The sequence below is a fragment of the Seriola lalandi genome, unplaced genomic scaffold (genome assembly GCF_002814215.2).
Source record: "Seriola lalandi dorsalis isolate HSWRI2012SDOR001 ecotype SW California unplaced genomic scaffold, Sedor1 jcf7180002054574, whole genome shotgun sequence".
Classification (NCBI taxonomy): Eukaryota; Metazoa; Chordata; class Actinopteri; order Carangiformes; family Carangidae; genus Seriola; species Seriola lalandi.
The window spans coordinates 727180-748127 of NW_019525127.1; the positions used below are offsets into that span (position 1 = coordinate 727180).

General features: G+C 38.7%; 3 protein-coding genes and 1 long non-coding RNA gene across 5 annotated transcripts in view; 1 reads left to right on the forward strand and 3 right to left on the reverse strand.

Moving 5' to 3' along the window:
• Positions 1-2108, forward strand: part of sack1gb (scaffolding CK1 anchoring protein Gb) — a 10311-nt gene extending 8203 nt beyond the window's left edge. The window contains exon 5 of one of the 2 annotated variants that reach the window (XM_087176926.1): positions 891-1086. In XM_087176926.1, the coding sequence (XP_087033052.1) occupies positions 891-948 (58 nt within the window). In that variant the 3' untranslated portion in view covers positions 949-1086. Of the gene's footprint in view, positions 1-890 lie in introns of both variants that reach the window. The other variant, XM_023417390.2, reaches the window with a different exon arrangement.
• The window catches only part of slc5a10 (solute carrier family 5 member 10), a 22848-nt gene extending 14749 nt beyond the window's left edge, over positions 1-8099 (reverse strand). Inside the window, exons 1-8 of the mRNA XM_023417391.2 lie at positions 7145-8099; positions 6974-7045; positions 5489-5593; positions 4856-4915; positions 4318-4422; positions 4042-4147; positions 3447-3527; positions 3113-3318 (exon numbers count right to left, since the gene is read on the reverse strand). Coding sequence (XP_023273159.1) covers positions 3113-3318; positions 3447-3527; positions 4042-4147; positions 4318-4422; positions 4856-4915; positions 5489-5593; positions 6974-7045; positions 7145-7252 — 843 coding nt within the window. The 5' untranslated portion in view covers positions 7253-8099. The remainder of the gene's footprint in view (positions 1-3112; positions 3319-3446; positions 3528-4041; positions 4148-4317; positions 4423-4855; positions 4916-5488; positions 5594-6973; positions 7046-7144) is intronic.
• A 2045-nt stretch (positions 8100-10144) lies between these two features.
• On the reverse strand, positions 10145-14515 carry LOC111663238 (uncharacterized). Its single transcript, XR_002761368.2, has 4 exons — positions 12172-14515; positions 11476-11835; positions 11038-11147; positions 10145-10488 (listed from the first exon to the last, which is right to left on the reverse strand). It is a non-coding gene; the product is annotated as an uncharacterized LOC111663238 (long non-coding RNA).
• Positions 14516-16222: 1707 nt separating this feature from the next.
• Positions 16223-18448, reverse strand: LOC111663262 (anionic trypsin-2-like). Its single transcript, XM_087176955.1, has 6 exons — positions 18326-18448; positions 17960-18131; positions 17535-17714; positions 16844-16905; positions 16558-16694; positions 16223-16431 (listed from the first exon to the last, which is right to left on the reverse strand). Exons 1-6 carry the CDS (start codon positions 18372-18374, stop codon positions 16279-16281), a joined length of 753 nt encoding a protein of 250 aa, XP_087033081.1. The 5' UTR covers positions 18375-18448; the 3' UTR covers positions 16223-16278.
• Between the last annotated feature and the right edge of the window lie 2500 nt (positions 18449-20948).

Sequence of the window (20948 nt, forward strand, 5' to 3'; positions counted from 1 at the left end):
TTATTTATATAGCACTTTTCAAAAGACATAAGACCGAGAAATGCACAGTGTGATAAAATATAAAGATTAAAGAGGAAATAAGTGCAGTTTAACAGATAAATGTATAAAAGCAAATGCAGGACAAAAGTCCACATAGTAATGGTCTTGTATTTCAGGGTATAAAACCAACGCTAAGCTGTGTACTCGTTTACAACATTCAACATTTGGGAAGAACCATCATGCTGTGAAGTGAAATCTAGCAAGCTATAGTAACTAGATTGTATTCGAAAAGTTGAAGCCTGTAATGGTAGCACCGATTCCCATAGACATTACTTTTCATTCATGTTATGTCAAACTATTGTCAAATGTGACACAGATTTCTGCATTCAGGATAAATATTTTAAGAGGGAAAATGACTGCAGAGTCTGAATCTATGATAATCTCTTATTTGAGTTTGACTGAAAGAAGTTCTGTGATAACCAAATTTTAACTGTGAGTCTGACCAGTAGAGTGCTCACATGCATGGCATCATTTGAATAAAAGGCCTAGATGCTTGAAGTGCTGATGAACTGGAATTTCCCAGTTTGAATCTGGCCAGGACCTTCATTGCATGTCATTCCCCATCTCACTGTGCCCCCATTTTGTTTTATATGTCAACTCTTTAATGAACGCATAAAATGCCATAAATACCTTTGCTTTAAAAAAAAAAAAGTAAAAAAAAAAAAATATTTGAACCAAGCATGGCAAATAGATAGAGAATAGAAAAGGACCCAGAATTGATCCCTGAGGAACTCCATGTGTGAATTTAGTACTGGAGGATCTCAGTTCTCCATAGCTTCACAAATAGAGACCATGTGTAACTCTTCTGGACTTTCTGGACTCATGTCTCTCTGCTTTCTCTTTTTCTGTAGTTGTTCCAGACCTCAAGATCTCCAGGTCGTGACACGAGAATGCGAGGACCTAAAGTAGTCATTGCCAAACCGGGAAGTTACCACCGCCCCACCCGAGCAGCTGGCCCTGTGATAGGAGGACACCGTTACTGGCAGGGCCAAATGCTGCAGCCTGATTCAGCCCAGCTGCGCACAGATACACGGTCCAGCCGGTCACCACGACGCCACAGCCCGGGATACAGGAAGATGGACCATGCCTTGCCACACCCACCAGACAACTCATCAGGGTTACTAGGAGTTTCTTTCTCAAAAGTGAACAATTTTAGACACTTGAGGGCACGAGGAGGCATGACGCAGAAGAAAGCGTTTCAAAATAACAAGGCTACTAGGTAGAACTTGGAACTGGCACATGTATACAAGGATGTTTGTTGATATAGACTTCCTGCTAAGAAACTGGTGATGCTTGTTATTTCCTGCTTTGAAATCTCAAAGGCTCAACGTACAAGATTTTTTTGACCATGTCAACAAGGGTTGGCAATTTGATGTGATGATGTGCTTTAAGAGGTATTGTCTGTAAATGAATCTCATCTCCTTCAAATCAAATGCTTCCTGGTTAAAGGCATCTGACTGGATGGTTTTAGTTTTGTGGGGCTGATAATGAATTTTAGAAGATACTGATATCTCGGAGGAAATTAACTCTGAAAATATCTCATCTGATATTTATGTTTACAAACAAATGCATAAACTTACACTTTTTTTTAGCTGGATCTGTCAAATTTAGTTATAAAAGCGCTAAGATTTCTACTACAGACAAGGTATTTTGTAGATGATAGAAATCATAATAGATTAGGTCAGCTGTGATATTTTTCTCTGCCAAATAAGGCACCTCAGTTTTGTATAGAAACCTTTGAACAAATATTTGTAAATTACCTCAGCTTCTTTTCTTTTTCAGAATTTCGTACTGTAATGTTTTCCATATTCAAGATACACAAGTGTGATGTATCCGACATGTAAGATCAGCTGATTATGTTTGCCGACTGATATACTAGTCAGACTCTAGAGTTGATACCACTGTGATTGGTTACTGATGGTGTGAGGGTAAAGCTACTGTGTTGATTGCTTTTACATATGTGACAGATGTTGTCAATTATCCATGTGGCTGTACAGACCAGGTGTATGCCATGTTAAATATTGATGTGGGACCAAAAGTGAATGTTGTAAATAAAAATACAGATTGTGGCTCTGTTGTTGCCTCAACCAGTTCAGGTAAATCAGCATCTCTATATTTCAGGAGTGTGAAAGTGAAAGCCCATAACTCAAACCTACAGATCTGGACCCAGACAAGTGATCTGGAAATAATGCAGAACAGTTAAATGATTGTGTATGTACGTGTGTGAGGCATTTTTAAGTATGTCTGCCTTTGCTTCATAGACATAGAAAAATCTAATTGTAGCTTTTAGCTTTCTAAAGGGATTTTTGAAGCCTGGGGTTTGGGTTAGGCACAAAGTCATAATCTGGGAAACAGGGTGGAGTCTGACCTTTTTCTTTTTACGCTTATTTGTGGATGCACCCAAATTAGTAGAATGGAGTCTGGTAGGGCAAGTAGTATGAACAAAACCTGACAAATTTCACAATTAGATTGATTGATGCTTAGACCTTAGAAACTGTGTATCCATTTTTTTTTTTTTTTTTTAAACGATACTGAGTTGGAGAATAGAACAAAGACACAGACTGATATTATTCCCTAAATTTCTGGCTCACCGTGACCATATTTACAGTAGTTGACCATGAACACAGTTTTGAGCAGTTAACAAAAAAAATTTGATGTACTCACTCTCCATTTAATTTCCAAATATGCCTGATAAACAGACCACTAATGTTATCCTTACACTACTTAAGTAAATCTATTCGGGCAAAACATTAAAATTTCTTCCAAAATTATTCCTATTTTAAAAACTTGGGGAAAAAACTACCAAGACTACAGAAAACACACAAATTAAAATACCCTTTATATCGTTTTAATCAACAGTTTCCTCCAGAACATATAACAAAAAACAACCTTAGAGACAATAACTTGTGAAAACATATATCTTATATTATTACATTTTTGTATGTGTTTTGAGAAAGAACTGAGGCGTTTTTCCAATTCACTTCAATCCAGTGAGAGCTTCTGGGGCAAGCCCATAGTGGTCATTGGTTGTATATGGATGTGTATGTACTGTATGTGTATACCGAAGATGTACCTGGTCGGTGCACCAGTACCAGGTAGCCAGTATGGTGAGCCCCAGTGTCATGCCAGGCCAGGGCAGGTCTCCAGTGACGGCATCTCTGAACAGGTGCATGGCGTCCTGACGTGGCAGGTGGCAGGTGCTGTTTGGAATGATCTTACTGGGCACTGCCATGCTGTACACTCGCTCCAGGTTACTATAGCCACCAATCTTGTTAAAGGCTGTGGATCAGGAACACACAACTCCAACCATACATTCCTTATAATAACTGCTGCTTTATGAGTACATCTGCAATGGTTTATGCAGTTAGTTTACGTTTTTCCATTTAAATGATGGAAATTGCACCTACCAGTAATTGTTAAGATGATTGCTCCTACAATCATGATAAATGTCTGAAGAGTGTCGGTGTAGATGACAGCAGCAAGACCACCTGAAGAGAAGGGAACATGGGTTTTTAGCATCAATCCACAACACTGCTATTTATTATGAATCTCAAATTACACAAAAGCAAGCACAACAGAAGTAGCTGTGTACAGTACGAGTGATATTATTAATACAACTATTTCCCTAGCAACCTACGATTGGAGAAAAAACTGTGAGGTTGAAGAAGCAGGTAAATGTGAGAGCGCACGAAGATGTAAAAAGAGCAAGACACTGTGAGCAAGAGTCCAAGGGTTTGAGAGCACACAGAACTGTGAATTTGATAAAGAATGAATGAGTAAAACTGAGTGAATGATGTTATAGAGCATGTGTGTGTATAATACTAATGCAAATAATAGTTTATTGCACACAAACAATAGATTTGTTTGCTTTATTTAAAGTATTATTTGCTTGATAGTAATTTACCTACAAAATGTAAGTTATGCAAACAAAATAATCTGTACTTTAAATGTTGTCATGATCAAACCTGTCATCCAAATATAATTTCAACGGTGCTCGTGTACCTGCAATAGTGTAGAGTGCAGTGACCACCAGCATGAGGACAGTGGACAGGTAGAGGTTCCATCCCAGACACACCTGAACAAACAAGGCTCCAGAGTACAGGTCGGTCTGGTGATGGAAACACAACACATTTATCAGCAAAGATTAAATCTCAGTGCAGGTGGTGTTGCTCAATGGTGGAAAGCAAATGCAGCCGAATTAAATATTATCCTGTTTTCTTTGTGTGTGTGTGTGTGTGTGTGTGTGTGTGTGTGTGTGAGAGAGAGACACTGTCGTACTGATATCTTTGTGAAGACGGACAGCAGCAGTGAGAGGACAGCCAAGTAGGTTCTGATCCTCTCCCCCCCGAAACGACGACCCAGATACTCCGGCATTGTCACAATCTGAACACACACATTTCAACATCTTAAGCACACCACAGCTCAGGAAGCTTAGGTGCTCAGTATGACTGACCAATTAGCAGATGGTAACAGTGGGTGGATAAGTCTGATGTGTTCACACGTCACCTTGTTCTGAATGTAAATATAAACCAACTTAGAGAAAAAGTAATTTATGTTCTTTGTTGTTAGAGGACAGTTATATGTGTGTGTGTGTGCATGTGTGTGTCTGTGTGTGCATGTGTGTGTCTGTGTGTGTGTGTGTGTGTCTGTTTTTTTTTTGGATGCCACTGTGGTGTAACACCCTGTTGGGGAATTTTCAAGGCGGGGAATGATTGTAAAGAGAATGTCTCTTGGCACCTAAATGTACCTGCTGAACCAGCCTTAACAAGCAGATATGCACCTATTCATGTTTGTTTGTGTGTGTATGCAAACGAACCCCTGAGGAGATGTAGACAGGTACAAATAACCAGGCCAGAGCAAGCAACACATAGGTGGCCTGAGAGAGGAGAAGAGACAGAGAGAGGACAGAGAAGTATGACTTGATTGCCACAGTCAGTCACCGCAGGAGGAAAAATCTCTCTGGTCAAACTGAGGAAAAACATTTAACTCTTAAAGTGCTCTGCAAGTCTTTGTACTGGTACTGTGGATGGACTCAAGCCTCATGTTCAGCACCTAATACAGCTGGATGGCATTTAAAAGGTTCTGCTGCTGCCCCCTGCTGCTGGTTGTCTGTTACATCTGTTGACAGATGTTCAAACACAAACACACTGCAAAAGTAGTTTCATCTCTTTGGTCTGGACAGCCATGTTTTAAGAGATAATATAACTATTGCTCTGCTTATGTCATTTATTTATCTTTTCAGTTATAAAAGGAAATAGTCATTGAAGGTGTGTTAATGTTTTCTTGCCCAAATAGTTTGTATTTGTTTCGTCAGCACACCACAAAAGACACAACTTGTAAATGGATTAGCAGGCTAGATCTGCTTCATTCCAGACTCTAATGTGTTTACGTACGATTAATAGATAAACTAGAACAGCATGTCATGTGTGCATGTGTGTTTTTAACTCACGTTCCATTCAAAACCAGTGACAGCGATGCCTCCTGCAGCTCCAGTCCCAGCCAGACCAATAAACAGACCTGAGCCCTCTGAACTGGCAAACAGAGACGCTCCGATCTGTACACAGCAGTGATGGAAAAAGTGTCCACATCTGTTACTCAAGTGGCAATACCACAACGTAAAAATACTGTTACAGTAGTAGAACTAAAATGTACTTCAAGTATCAAAATCTGCAGATAAATGTAGGTCTAGTATATACTACATTATTGATGATGCTGATGCATCGGTGCACAGGAAGTATTTGACTGCTGGAGCTGGTTGAGGTGAAGTCAGTTTGAACTAACTTCAGAGAGAGAGAGTCACAGCATAAATCTGAGGTGTCATGAGATGATTAATGGGAGAGGAAAGAAGAGAAAGCAATTTACTGCTAGACAAAATTTGTTTCTCTAATCTTTGTTTTTTTTATGAATTATTGGATACTTTTATCTTTTTGGGACTCAAACATACTTTATTGGAAGTGCTGACAACTCACAGTCATCTGAATCAAATGAGGAGCCCGATGAGAAACAGGGGTCTCAAGTCAAAAGAGGTTTATCATGTTGTTTATTGTACAATCTCAATTTAAAAGCAACCAGTCATTAGATGAATGGAGTAAAAAGTAACAACATTTCCATCTGAATTGTGGTGGACTACAGATTGCATTCCAAGTATAGGATTCATATTTGTCTGACAATTGTAGCCCAGCAGCAGTCTGTCTGTTATCATGCCCAATATCAGTATCACTAATCTACATTCATCTCCTTCCCGATATTCACAACAAGGTACTTTTGTCAGTTTATCAGAAAAATCTTCCGTTCTGCACAAGGCAAAAAACCCCAAGAATTGAAACTTCTCAACCTTTTGTCACCTTTATGACATTTGTTTGTCAAAACTTTGACTTTTTATTTATATTTTGTGTGGGTACATTTTTATTTTACACATCAACATTTCATTACTTTGTTGTTCTCTCTACCTTTGTACCAGTTAAATTTTTGCACACACATTAGCAGCCAGTCAAACTCTCTGTATAAGATAATAAAAGGTCATACCATGATATGTTGGCAGTTGTAAATGTAATAAGCAGTTTATAAATGGATTTTGGTCGAGAATACCTGCAGATAAGTGCTCAAACTGTCATTTGAAGGCGTCTCCCTAATGAATTAAAAAGGAAGCTTGAAAGACAAGCAGTTTTCCAAAACGTGGCAACTAAATCGTTGCATTTATTAATTTCTTGTAGCTGGTAAATTATTTATTAACTGTTAATAAATCCACTAATTAAATCTAATAAACCCTTTATGAATCAGTTTTGCCATCTAAGATGTGAAAACTCAAATCTAAAAAAGACTCAGACAGTAGATAAGATCTTATAATCCAGACATTTTGCTTCATCTACTAAAACAAGACCAGGAGTGTTACAGATGTTACAGAACAGAGGATGAGATTAAAACACACACTCACCGGCCACCAGGCCATGTCCCGTCCAGCCAAAAAATATCCGCTCAGAGTATTCCTGCTCACCCTGCATGATGACTGATAGAGAAAAAAGGCACACACGCCACATAAACTGTAGAGAAACACACACACACACACACACAAACACACATATATATATTCAGCTCTGTCTCTTACCCAGATGCCGACAGCGAGGTTGAGAAGAAAGTAGGTTGCTATTACAATGATGTCAGAGACGCTGAAGGACTGTGATAGGGCGTAGAAGTTGATGGTAGAATTAGACATCCTCAGTGTTCACAAAAATACAAACACACTTAAAAATAGCAGCAAAACACACACGTTTGCCTCTGGTATATCCTCCTTTCTTACAGCCACACACATACACACACCTGCTGAATCTAACCCTTACACCTGTGCGATAAGAGTCTCATCAGACTACTGATTTACACTCTCACAACCTGACTCTGTAGACCTACTCTGCAAACACCACAAGCACCAAGAAGAACACATTACACTCCCTAAAGACTCCCTAAGAACTAAGGAAGAAAAACTGGTCTCACTAACACACACACACAGTTTAACACACACTCCAGCTCTCGCTAAAAGTCCCTTCTCAGCTGAACCACGCGCTGACCTCACTGAAAGCCGGAGACAGAGTGTCACATGTAAGTGTGAAGAGGGCAGTCCCTTGCTTGAATTGATGATTAAACACATCACCTTAATGTGGCACCTGCAGAGCTGACACACACACTGTGCTAGGGGATAATGGAGTGTGTGGTATGGCTGAGCAGTGGTGTACAGCAGATGCTCATGTGGACCAGAGTCCATGCTCATGCATACACACACACACACACACACACACACGTACAGATGGTCAATCATTGGCGATGACAAGTTTATAATCATTAGCGTCTAAACACATCTGCTGCTAAGTGCTTAGAAGGGTCAGTGAAAGTGTGTGTGTGAGAGAGAAAAGGGATAAACAGTTTGTGAGCTGTGTGTGGTTTAATTCAGTAACTTTTAGGAAGCAATCACTAACTCTACATAAAATTAACTTACTCCAATAACAACACTTGATCTCACTGGCTATTAAAAGATCCATTTCCACTGCACTTTGTAGGTGATGGGGGACAAAAATGTATTCAGAGCTAATGAGTGACTTTAGCTGACAAGTTAAGTGGATGTTGTCCAAAGTTACAACCTTTTTTGGTATAAAATTCCCTCTTTTTGTCACTATCCTAATGCAGCTCAACAGGGAAACACAAGGAGGGAATGTCGAACTAAAAGCACAGAAATTTTGGAAGATTCACACCTGATTTGTCTAAATCCAACTGCTGAGGCCTCATATCAGCTTCAGATAAACTTTGCATATAATGAGAGCTTTGATTATGGAATTACATTTTAAATATAGATAATATAAGATACTGCCAAGTAATTCCATAATTAAATTCTTCTAAATGTGAAGTAATTCCAATTAAATTTTTTTTTCTAGATTTTGTTCTATAGAAGTTATTGTTGCACCCAACATCATGTTTAGCTTTTACATTTTGTTTTCTGTGCATGTGTGAGATTAATGATGATGTGTGTGACGTCAGGGCGTCTCCATCGCCACCATCTGCTCCTTATAGCGGACAAACACTCACATGGGACAATGAAGTTAAAGGGCTGTCCTTGTCCCACCTGCACCAATGATAGACCCTTTGCTGAAGGAAGAGTCTGGCCAGCACCTGGAACACACAGACTGTTTTAGGATTTTCAGCTTTCTTTAAAAGATAAACCATAGAACAAATTACAACACACCAACACAGCTTTATGACAAACTCTTACCACTGAGTCCTCAATGTAATTCAAAGAGCTGGACATTGGTCTGAGCCATCAACCTCGGGCCGGCCAGCACCGCCTCTCTGATGGCCACATAATCCTCGAGAATGAACGACCACCAAGTCCTCACGGTCGCTGTGGACCACGTGCCTCCACCAGGCGGCTAACACTGGCCCAGTTTGCAGGGCCCGAATTCAGTCCAAGTAGACAGCTGAAAGATAATCAGAGAGCAGTGTGTGTTAATATAGATCTGATATTAATTAGCAGAAACAGCGATATCTGAAGTGAATCTCACCTCTGGAGACTCTCCTTCCAAGGACAGGAGGTGTTGTTCCCCATCGCTGCCTTGAACTGTCTCCTGGTATCTGGGAGGGAAGACAACTCGCTATTCATCCTGCTCTGTCTGGCAGGTGTTGCCAGGAGCTTGGAAGTACTTGGCACTGGCTTGAGGAAAAAGGTTTTGGATCAAAAATGAATTTTATGTTTGCAGGAAATGATAATACACAATATACTGTGACAGTGAGGCCAAGCATCCTGTGCTTCCCCTCCAGCGAGGACCGCTATGCCTCAGAGACAACAGGCACCTCTGGGGATCCACCTCGAAGATGTGGCGTCACCTTGTGTTTGTCCCTGTTTTTTTCACCAATAAAAAAAAAAAAAAAAAAAAAAGCTAATGTTAATGATAGCAACTAGCACCCCCACTTATCATTTTGCAGTCTTATGAAATTTTTATTTTATAAATTCATTTATCAATGAAAAATGCCAACAAGAACAAGCCACCTGGTAATGCTAGAGCTAATGAAAATGGGGGGGTGGAAGGGGGGGTGTACACGCACATTGCTGCCATTATCATCGTTTATTGTATGTCATTGTTAGCATTACAACTGTAATCATTCATTATTGTAGAAAAGATGCTAATCCTGATGATCAGTGCTACTGCAAATGTTAGCAAGCTTGCCCCACCTCTGTTATTTGTCCCTGTTTTTTTTCCACCAATAAAAGTAGAACAAAAATTGCTAATGCTAGCTGCTAATGCTAGCAAGCGACCCCACCCCCTCTGTTCTGTTTGTCCATGTTTTTTTCACCAATAACCAAAAAAAATAAATGCTACTGCTAATGCTAGCAAGCTGCTCCCCACCCCCTCTATTCTGTTTGTCACTTTTTCACCAATAAAGATTTAAAAATAAAAAGCTAATGCTAACAGGAACAGCAGCTTATTTGTGAACATCACTTTACAAGCCCAAAATCATTTTGACCCTAGGTACATATAGCTAGTCAACAACAGTTTTCTTTTCAAACACATCTGCTAGTAGTTCCTCATTACTCCATCACAATAAATCAACCAGACACAGCAAGTTTCCAAACAAGTATTTTCATTTTATTCAAGCCAAATATATTAATCATCACATCTACATTGTTTTCTGATGCATTTGATATGATGACAACTTAACAAAAACAATATCATTTTAACTCATCTTAAACATTAGACTATGATCTGTGTGGACTTTAACAAATCTCTTCTACACATGCTAGAAACTTGAATTTGTCATTCAGATTTATTTTTACAGGTTAAATGTTGATTTACAACTACAAACATTGGAATTATTTGTTAAGGTCACTTTATACACACGGTGGAGTAATGTGCATGACTTACAGTTTCTTGCAGGTATGGTTCTGGCCCGAGGCGGATTCTGCCATCCCTATGAAAACACTAAAAGGAAAAAGGACATGTCCTGCAGCTCCTCTTGACTATGAAATGTTTGAAGCGGTCTAAGGACTTCAGAACACAAAAGATTTATTAATCATCCACTTAAAACTCATTTAGCATATACTGTAATAACAAGACTTAATGAATAAATCTAAACAAATGTACATGTGAAGAATTCCTAGATATAAAAACAAAAAAAACCAAACAGTGGTGAGGCAACACAGACACTGGAAGAGGACATGTAGAAGGAACATGTGATAGGACAATTATATTCAAACATGCTAGGTCTGTTGTGTGAGTATAATAAATCGTGAGGATAGATATGAATGTAAAAATAAATACAGTATGAATATTATGAAATAAATGTAAATGCAAGGAAATGAAGTGAAAACAATTAGGTGTGGTATGAATTCAATGGACACACTATATAACCAACAAATTCAGTAGTACAAATATGGATATACTGTAAAATACATATCCAATATAGGCAGTGGTATATACAAGTCTTACTTTTCGAAGTGAATGACAGCATGTTACTCACCTAGACTCTCCCCTCACTGTGTCTGGACTCTGCCGTTGGTAAGACAGGTGGAGGCGGTATTCCATCTGTACTGGCTCAGGTCCTGATAAAGACAGGTATGATGAAATCGCCTGAAAAATGTAAAGACCAAGTGAACTTTCAATCGTGGCTGATCTCCTAACAGTGAAGTGGTGACAACATGGTGAACCGATCGACCTGTATTCACTGGTCTACTGGGTCCATACAATCTTGAGTTACAGTCATCAGTTATAAAATGAGCTTAAAGTTACTGACGTAACTAGCTGTACAACAGCCGAGAGCAACAGGCACAATCCTACTAACCGCTAAAACGTCCGTCGACAACGTCAATATCACCACCTGAAATGTTTGTCGGTAGGGTTTGTCAGTCGTTGCACTGATTATACTTTTAGCTAAGGAGCTAACACTGAGGCTACTCACCGGGCAAACAGGAAAGTTGCGAGCTCGGCATCAAACCGCATCTCTTCACTCTCAGGAGCTGTCTGCAGCGGTGGAAAGGCACATCGAGATTTACTCGTGTCGCTTCTTTTCTTTGCCGTTGAACGTGGTTTCTTGTCGGGAGCGGTCCCTCAGGATGCAGATGAATATCGCCTTTTAGGATGTTCAGCCATTCCTGTGTTTCTGTGTTTCTGTGATGCTAACTTAAAGCGCTGCCGGAAGTCGTTCTTCTTCGTGGGACTGAGAGCAGACTTGACGCGCCGCTGACTCGCACAGCGTCTAGTGTCAAAGTGGCATTACAACACAGGACAGGTTGGGGCTGGCTCATTTCAGTAGATGACTCTGAAATACAACAGATACAATACTTGATCGTGACATCACTCTAACGCTGTTGATGTTAATTCATTTTCTGCGCATTTTATTTTGAACTAAAGTTGTGGCCACATCTTATATTGCACCTTTACAGCACAACCACCAAAGCTGACATTTAAGTAAAGCTACATGTTCTTTGCCCACATTGCAAACCAACTTACAGTTTTGACACTTAAAACAAAGACATTGAGCTCAACTTCACCGATATTGACACATTTGATGCATACAAAACATTTTTAATTGCTTTTACAGTATATAAATCTATGCTTTGAATATAAAATACAATCATGCTTTCAACATACTTACATTCAATTTGTGATATACAAATGTTTGTATTTGCCAATTTTGCATTCAGGCCAGTAGATGTTGCACTGCTCACATGAAGCATCGAGATATAAACCCTTTGTGGAACCGCTTTGCTGAGAAAGTAAAACTTCCAACGCTGTGGGACTCACATCACAGTACCAGGCAGTTGATTTCTGCAAGCAAAGAAGATACAACAGCCTGGGAAATTTTACTCACCCAGTATTTCACTTACTGACTCGACTGCTCACAGAGCCAGGTTTCAGTTCACAGCTGCCATGTTGGTTTCTAGCATCTGTATATGATGTCATGCGCTGTCTCCCCAGACACCATATGTTGGCAGTCTTCATGTTACGACCCAGCTAGGGGAAAAGGGAAGCAACATAAAACCAGGTGTTAGTGGTAAACCAAATTTACTGTTTTAATTTATTGCATAACCAGGGGGGTAAACAATTAACAAAAATACAAACAAGGCTAGAGGATAACTGAAGCAGGGGAACAGGAGCCAACAAAGAGCCTAACTATGCGATTCTAACCAAGCCAAAAACACAAGAAGCAGCACCCCTGTTCCTAATGTGTCCAACAGTCTTTTTCTAAGGGTGTGATGCACAACCAGAATTATAAACCTAGCCCAGTCCCCAACAATCACTACTAGCATCTCAAACCAAATCACAAATTACACACAAATGTACACAAATGTTCACAAATGCGGTACAGAGGCGAGCTGCCTATCATGTCAGCTGCCACTAACGAGGTGCGAGCCAGGCTCTTAAACTCTCTTCCTCTGATGCTTAAACGGTAGCAGCTGTAGAGAGGGCTGGAACATCATTGCTGCACCAATAGGAGAAGCCGGCCGTGGAGTCGGAGGCTCCTCCTCTCTGCCCAGACAGGGACAAGTAATCCATCAGTTAGTGTTAAGATGGCCGAGCTTTGGGCAGCGACTGGCTACAATAACAAGAGTTAGTAGCTAATTGTATACATGTCCACATTTGGTAAATATCACATAGCTGAGAGCTGAGAACCATCGTGACATGTGCACCTGCACAATGACACCAAACTGAGTATTAGTTTCTATTCTATTGTTATTTAATGCAAAACGGTTCAGCAGACTGTTATTACAACTAAGCTGAGGGAATAATGTATTTTCAGATATCTGTGATCATCTAATCAGAGTGCTGTTTCTTTTGTCTTTTTCTCTATACTCTATAATATGATATTGATATTCCCTCTATTATAATGTTTTTTTCCATCCAGCCAAGGTCTGGATCTTTGGGGACACCTACGCCCTCTTGCAGCAATGACAGAGGCCCTGCACCACCTCCACCTGCAGTGTCCACACATGAAGATCTTCTCTTCCCAAACATAGACAGTGTCTTATATGATAATATAGTACTTTTTAATGTAACACTTGTGGCCATAACATTGCTCAGTCTTATCAGCCATGCTCTTCTTTGTTCCCTACACCCTCACTGTCGTATTACACTCTCTGCCCCGTGTCAGACATACAATCGGATCACTTTTGGACTCCACTGTAGCTGTAACAAATTGTCAATAGTTTAAAACATTAGAGTCCATATTTCATAGTCCTCAGCCATTATAATTAATATCAGTGTGCTGTTCCAACAGCATCACTTATTTAGGAGGGAGATTGTTACTGGAGCAAATAAATATCAACTGTCTCACACAGTAGGACTCATGATGAATAATGATTATACTTGTTACTAAAAATTCTGTTGCACTGTTGATTCAACTACTTCTTTTTTATTAAGGAAACTTACATATGACAGAGAAATTCGGCTTTAACTTCATCCACAACTGTATTTTGATTGTAAATAGTTAGTTGATTATAAATTGTACACTACAGTATTTAATTAATCCATTTATTACATTCTTTTATACATTTCCAGTGTTGTAAATTGTTTAAATTAATGTAGTTTATAATGTCCAATAAAGTTATTTATGAAGCTCTTGCTTTAACTTTGTTGATGGTTTTTATAGAGCACATCTGGTATGAATTTTCACAATAGTAACATGTACAGCATTGTGTGACTATTTCTTTGTTAGTTTTAATCAACAACATAAATACTAGAAATATTTAAATGTTGTCCGACAACACTGACAATGAAGGACCAAAAAATTTGCTGATGTTAATTGGTAAATACTTTCACCTGTGGAGGCGGTGACAGTGCTAGAGATGATCCATCACTTAATCACAGTTTAATATTTATAAATTCTGTTCTTAAAAGTGTTGCTACCATTGCCTGTCAACAACAGCAGAAATTAAGTTGCAGTTAAGAAACTGAACCTTTGAATACTGAAGACAGAGAATAATAAACAAACTCATCAACAGCTAATGCATTTTTTTTAATGCTTCTGTTATAAGCTCATTACATTTACATGTGCACATGAAAAGAATCAGATTCATATGCCTTTTCTTCAAAGCAGGAAAAGCACAGGTGAAAGTAATATTAATGATGGATCTGTTGCAGCTGTGATTGCAATGTAAAGCAGAAATTAATAATATCACTGACAACTGTGTTTGATGGGACTAAATGTGTTAAAGGTCTATTCAACTTTAGTTCCACTATACTTTCCCTCAGGTGTACTTTGCCCCCTCTTGTAATGTTTACTTCAAAATACAATATTTCATCAATTAAATACTGCAGCCAAAAAGTACTAGACTTACTGCAGGTGAATAGACAAAGAAAGAAACTGTTGAATGCGATACCTCCTTAAAAACACAAGTAAAATGAAATGGCAACTTGGTGTAGTTTTATAAAGTATCCAACAGAGGGCACCAGAGACGGACAGAGATGTTGTCATAAGGAATGGAAGAAATGGATGGTGAAGAGAGGGAAGGATGAAGTGAATGATGGATGAATTTTAAATTACCTGATTACATGTTATAACTTAACAAATTGAACACATTGGTCATAATTACATTTTTAACTGCCATTTCACATTACCTCTGTTAAAATTATTATTATTATTATAATTATTTCAATTGTATCTCTGTATTGCAACTCTTCACACACGCAGTCCTGCTGCTGGATATTCATGCAAAGTTTTCATCACTATCAACAGTTCCCATAGTATTGCATCACATTACAGCTGCAAACATCTCATCTATTGTGCCCCATAGAGGAACTCACTTACTGTTTGTCACTCTGTCAGAGTGGTGTAGTAATTGCAGACCAACAATTAATGTGGGTAACCATTATTTTCTCCAACCTTAACCAAGCCTTAATTCAATTTACCTTGACACTGAACATGAAAAAATGTCATTGAATATAATCTGTAAATCTACTTTTGAATAATTGTCCCATATAAATGTTCTGGTTTGGCAACAGGGTTACATTAAAATCAAAAAATATATTATATATTATATATATCAGAGTTGTGAGTAGGGGTGGGTGACATACAGTAGATCAAATTGATTTTTCACAGTTAATGTGATTTTATGTTGTGATGCAATATATACTTGTATTGTGAGAGTCAACTCACTGCAAATCATCACATGAGAAAATATTTATTTATGGCATGAATGATTTCAGTTAACACGATATCAGTGGCATCGTTAAGATTAAAAAGTGTATGTATTGTAAATACACAATGTCTTAATGGGTCGGTTTAACGCCCCACCTGAAATGATGTTTCTTAAAAGAAACGATATCACACAACTGAAATAATAACTGTTGATAAATAATTCAGTAATTTAATTTTTAATCACTTATGTGGCTGAAGACTGAATTTAATTTTAGATCTTAATCAAGACTTCAATTTCCTTATAAAACCATGTAATCTAGCAATTATTACTTTTGTGATTTTATTAAGATTGTTTCTTACAGTAAAATAATTATCTGATGTTATAATAGTTAAAATAATTACAATGTTTATCTCTACTGAATAGAGGAAGAAATAGATTTAGATGATAATTATGATAAACATAACAACACACAAACAGACAAAACAAAACAAAACAAAACAAAACAAAACAAAACAAAACAAAACAAAACAAAACAAAACAAAACAAAACAACAAACATCGCACAAGGTCCATTTAAAAGCCAAAATCTCATGGCTTGTTTATTATGAATGTTCAACATGAAGTTCAGGGATTGGGGCCAATAATAGACTGAATCCAGTGCATATATGCACAGACTCTGGAGAACTCGCAAGGGTCCCTGAATGCTTGTACATCATTAGCACCACTGATAACAGCATAAATCTTGCCATTGAACACTGCTCCTCCGCCAGAGTCACCCTGTGAGAGTCAGAGATAAACACAGATTATGACAGTATTTGTAAATGAATGAAATACTGATTTATCTTAACATTCTTCAGACTTCTGATGACAGAAGACATAGGATTAGAAACCGTGACAACTCACTGCAGCGACGACCTGATGTCCGTCGGCACAGACCCAGTTGTCAAATGGTACATTTGGATTGTGAAACCATCCTCTCAATGGACTGCAGTCAACAACATGCATATCGCCACATAGGAGAGTTTCAGAATTCCTCTCCTCTAGAAATAAAGAGTTAAAGTTAAAAAGTTGATACTACATGTATGTACAAAGGTGGTCTTTGCCCACTGTCAGATTTTATTTTTTTAATTAAAGAAACAGACTAACATATAATAAAATTGTAACAAAATATGCTCAAAAGGGAACTCACCGTAGATATCATATTCACCTACAGCAAATGGCCCGTGTCCTGCGACGTGAAACAAGTTACGTCTGGAGAATAAGAAAAAAATAAAGACACAGTTTAAGCATCACTGTAACACGGAAAAAGCTGGGTGTTAAAATACTTCACATAAAAATATGGCTCAAAAAGATAAATCAACACAGCATCTAATGAAAATATTCATGCTGCTTGTTTGTAGTTTAAAATGTTACTTCAGATTTTGGGGTTTTACAACCTCTGACTGCATATCAAACTAGGATAATAACGTATATTGCATACTACTTTCTGGTGAGTGTTAGACTCAACAGAAAGCTCTGATTTCCTGCTAGACACATCTACCACATTACATTACACACCTGAAGTTCTGAGGATGGCAGAGGAAATAATATAATCAGCACTTTACTCAAATAACATGCATTTCGCACAGTACTTTAAAAGTTGATGTTACGGATGTTATTTGAATATTTGTTCTTTTTACAGTCTCAGGTCACATGTCTGTCTATCAGAAAAATCTAAAAGTCTATGAATGAGACCTACAGTATCAGCTCCTGAGCAGTGGTGGATATCCTATAGCATCTAATAAAACTCTGACAAAGAACTGCACTTATTGTTGACAGAGAGAGAGAGAGAGAGAGAGAGAGAGAGAGAGAGAGAGAGAGAGAGAGAGATCACAACTCACAGTTGAAGATCAGTTGAACAGTCTGGAAGATCTATTTTATGGATCTTTTTAGGTTTCTTCTCCAGCTTCAGTAGCATGATGTCGTGTTTTTTGCTGTTCTCGGTATAGATCTCATGTCTTGTGATTTTGATTGTCTCCATTTCGTTACCTGGGTGGATATTTACATCTGCCTCCATGGTCCTACAAGTAGAAGAAAAAGAGAAACATCACTTAGTTAAATACATACATTTGTAACAGATCTGTCTGTCGATTATCCATCTCATTTTGATCATTATCAAGAAAGGATTGAGAAAAACAGCATCAGTTATTCAGACATGCAATCTGCTTTGCAAGATGCAATATCATGTCATCTTCATTTGGAACACCTCAATTGTGAGTTTAGCTTCGAGTTCCTGATTTGATTTATTAATGAGTGATATATGTACCTCTCCCAGCAGTGAGCTGCAGTCAGAATCCACTCGTCAGTGATCAGAGAGCCACCACAGAATGTTCCAACACTTGTTCTCAGCTTCACGTGGTACAGACGATCATTTTGACCACAGCGAACACCATTAACAATTCTCTTCTGTACATCCACCGGTGTACTCACTGTGACACCTGAAAGAGAAAGTCCTCCACCAGGTGAGTGTGAGGTAGAAACAAACAGCAGCAAGTGGCCACAAATTCCTGTAAAAGTCAAAACTTTTTGCTTCTTCAAGGAGCAGAACTTAAAAAGTCTTTGTTACTGTAGCTACATGATAAAAAACAAGACCTACAAATATCAACCACACTTCAATTGTTTCTATACTCACTGACCCACAGCAGAAAGTAAAGAAGTGCCAGAGAAGCCATTGCTGTCATTGACCATCTAATGACTGCTGTCCTGGTGCCACAGCCGTGCCTTTTTAAATACCTTCACACCGTCCTGTTGAACTGAGAGACAATAATCATCTCATTAAGATAATTTAACATGACCCCATGGGCGACACAGGACTACACATTTAAGCAAATGTATGATCCCTTATCAACACTAACCGTCACTGTCTTCCACAAAGTGTCAGTAAGAACTGTAACACTGACACACGTGGAGTAGATAAACAAGTTCAGCACTGATCAGGCTGAAATACAGCAAGGTTCATGTTAGCGCTGTAAAATACACAGGGCTCCTGTATCCCTCCATCTTTCTCTTTTACAGGGGAAACAAAATAATCCTTCAGACGGACCTTTCTGATTGGAAACATGAAGTAGTCGATGGATTGTGTTTCGACAGGAAACAAGACAAAACAGCTGTCCTTAATTTACATTGAACATTTTTCTCTGCAAATTTAGTTTCATGTTGCCGTTAACTGACCAAACTGTAAACATGCTGCAGTCAGAAGTGCTGAATCTGCTTATGATCGTTGATGGAGGAAAACTCTTCCAATGGCTCTAGAGTTTCTTTTACATTTCTTCCATGCAGAGATGTTTTCTTGACATGCTTTAATTTTTGTTTTTAAACGTCTACTAATATTAGCACCATATAAAGAATGAATAATAATAATCACTGACCGTCTAACCAACAACAACAAACAGTCATGTTGTTGTATTTTTGATGGAAGATGTTTTTCTTTTTCCTAAGTCTTGTTTATAAGTTGGTTATACAAAACATCCCAGTGAACGGTGCCTTCATGTGCTTTCCTTTACTCAGGTGATAATGCTGTTGGACTACCATGTTTGCTACGAACTCACAACGGTCCATTCATTCAGACCAGTACAAATTTCCAAGTCTGATGTCTTGTCAGTTACGTTCACTGTAGGTCAGGTTCACTATTTGCTTATCTTGAACGTCTTTACAAACGGACTTCTGCCCGGGAAGAAGCGCTCAGCTTCACACGTTCCAGATAAAACCTGCTAAAATAACATGGTAATGTTTTATCTGAAATAAATGTAAATTCAAAGGCGACATTATGTTCTGAACATTGAAGTGAATACTATCTTTACTGTGTGTCGTTGTAAGTCTTGTACCTAATTTGACAGAAATCAGACGCAGGATAATCCACTATTTTCTCTCTTGAATAATCCTGAACTGCCTGAATCAAAATTTAGTGGTTTTAATCTTCTCTTTCAAACAGGATGTACCTTCCTGTTGGACCCTGGCTCGTTGGGTCGCTCCCTGCAGGACTGAGCTGCCAGGATTTTAACAGCAACCAAGAGGCATGACCACACTTGTGTTTCAGCTTCTTTACACTGGCTCCCAGTATTGATTTGAAGGTCTTATTGGTCTTTTAAGGTTCCTTCGTGGCCTTTCTCCTAGTTACATGATTAATCTCTTAGTACCATATGACCCAGTATGTAGTTTGAGATCGTCAGGCAGAAATGTTTTATCTGTACAGAGAACGGGTTAAAAACTAAAGGGGACAGAGCGTTTTCAGTCGGGGCCTCGAGGCTTTGGAAAAACCTACCTGAGAAATTCAGGCTGGTTGAGTGAGTGACATCTTTTAAAATCCCTCTTAATACATTCATTGATCAGAGAGTCTGTCCTGACGTTATTTGAGTTTTTTTTACTGTACTTTATTTGTCTTGGTGATAATTTATTTTTCTGAATTGGTTCTTTCTTTTATCTCATGATTTGGTTTGTTTTGCTGCACGTTGTAGCGTGCTGTAACTTGATATTGTTTTTGGTCCTATAATCTCAAATGTCCTGACAGACTGATTAACTGATCATTATTACACCATTGTTCAGCCGAATGCAAAGACTCTGAGTTGGAGTTTCTCCATTGGCCGAAGCTCTTTCAAGATGAATTGGTGCCAACAGTTTGTCTCTAGATTTAGACTTTTTTCAAACAAGACTGTGTATGAACCTGGAACTTGGCAGGACCATGTGGGGGTATTAAATGTGGCCTTAGGGCTACACCTCTTGCTACAGGTAGTCACCTTGTCATTCTGGTTTCCCGGGTACTCAGGAGCTACAGGGAAGGGGAGTGGCACTTCTAGTTCACTGAGCCTGGCCTCCATTAAGGCAAATACAATACTTTAAACAACAATATGCTTACTGCAGCACAGTAATACAAGCCCTGTCAAGAAATAAAGAGTTGATGTTCACTGAAACGCTAGAGGACTTTTAATTTGTAACTTGTGATGCAGTAACTTTAACACAGCAAATGGGAGGGACTGAACGTGGCTTCACAGTAAAGCACCGGTATAATCATGTCAAACAGAGGGAGTTAGAAATGAAGACTTGCCTCTAAAGACGCGTTACCTTCTGCAGGTAAACAAAGGCCCCGGTCACTTTCTGAGGAAATACACTAGTTGAAAACTGATGTGGGTCCCACTTCTGACTTCTCTGACTTCTGACTCTCTCTGAGAGATCATTTCATACAGCTGAAGTCACAGCACAGTCTTTGTCTTATGCCTTTGGTGATTTTCAACAACAGCTTCATTGCTTTATTGGAAACT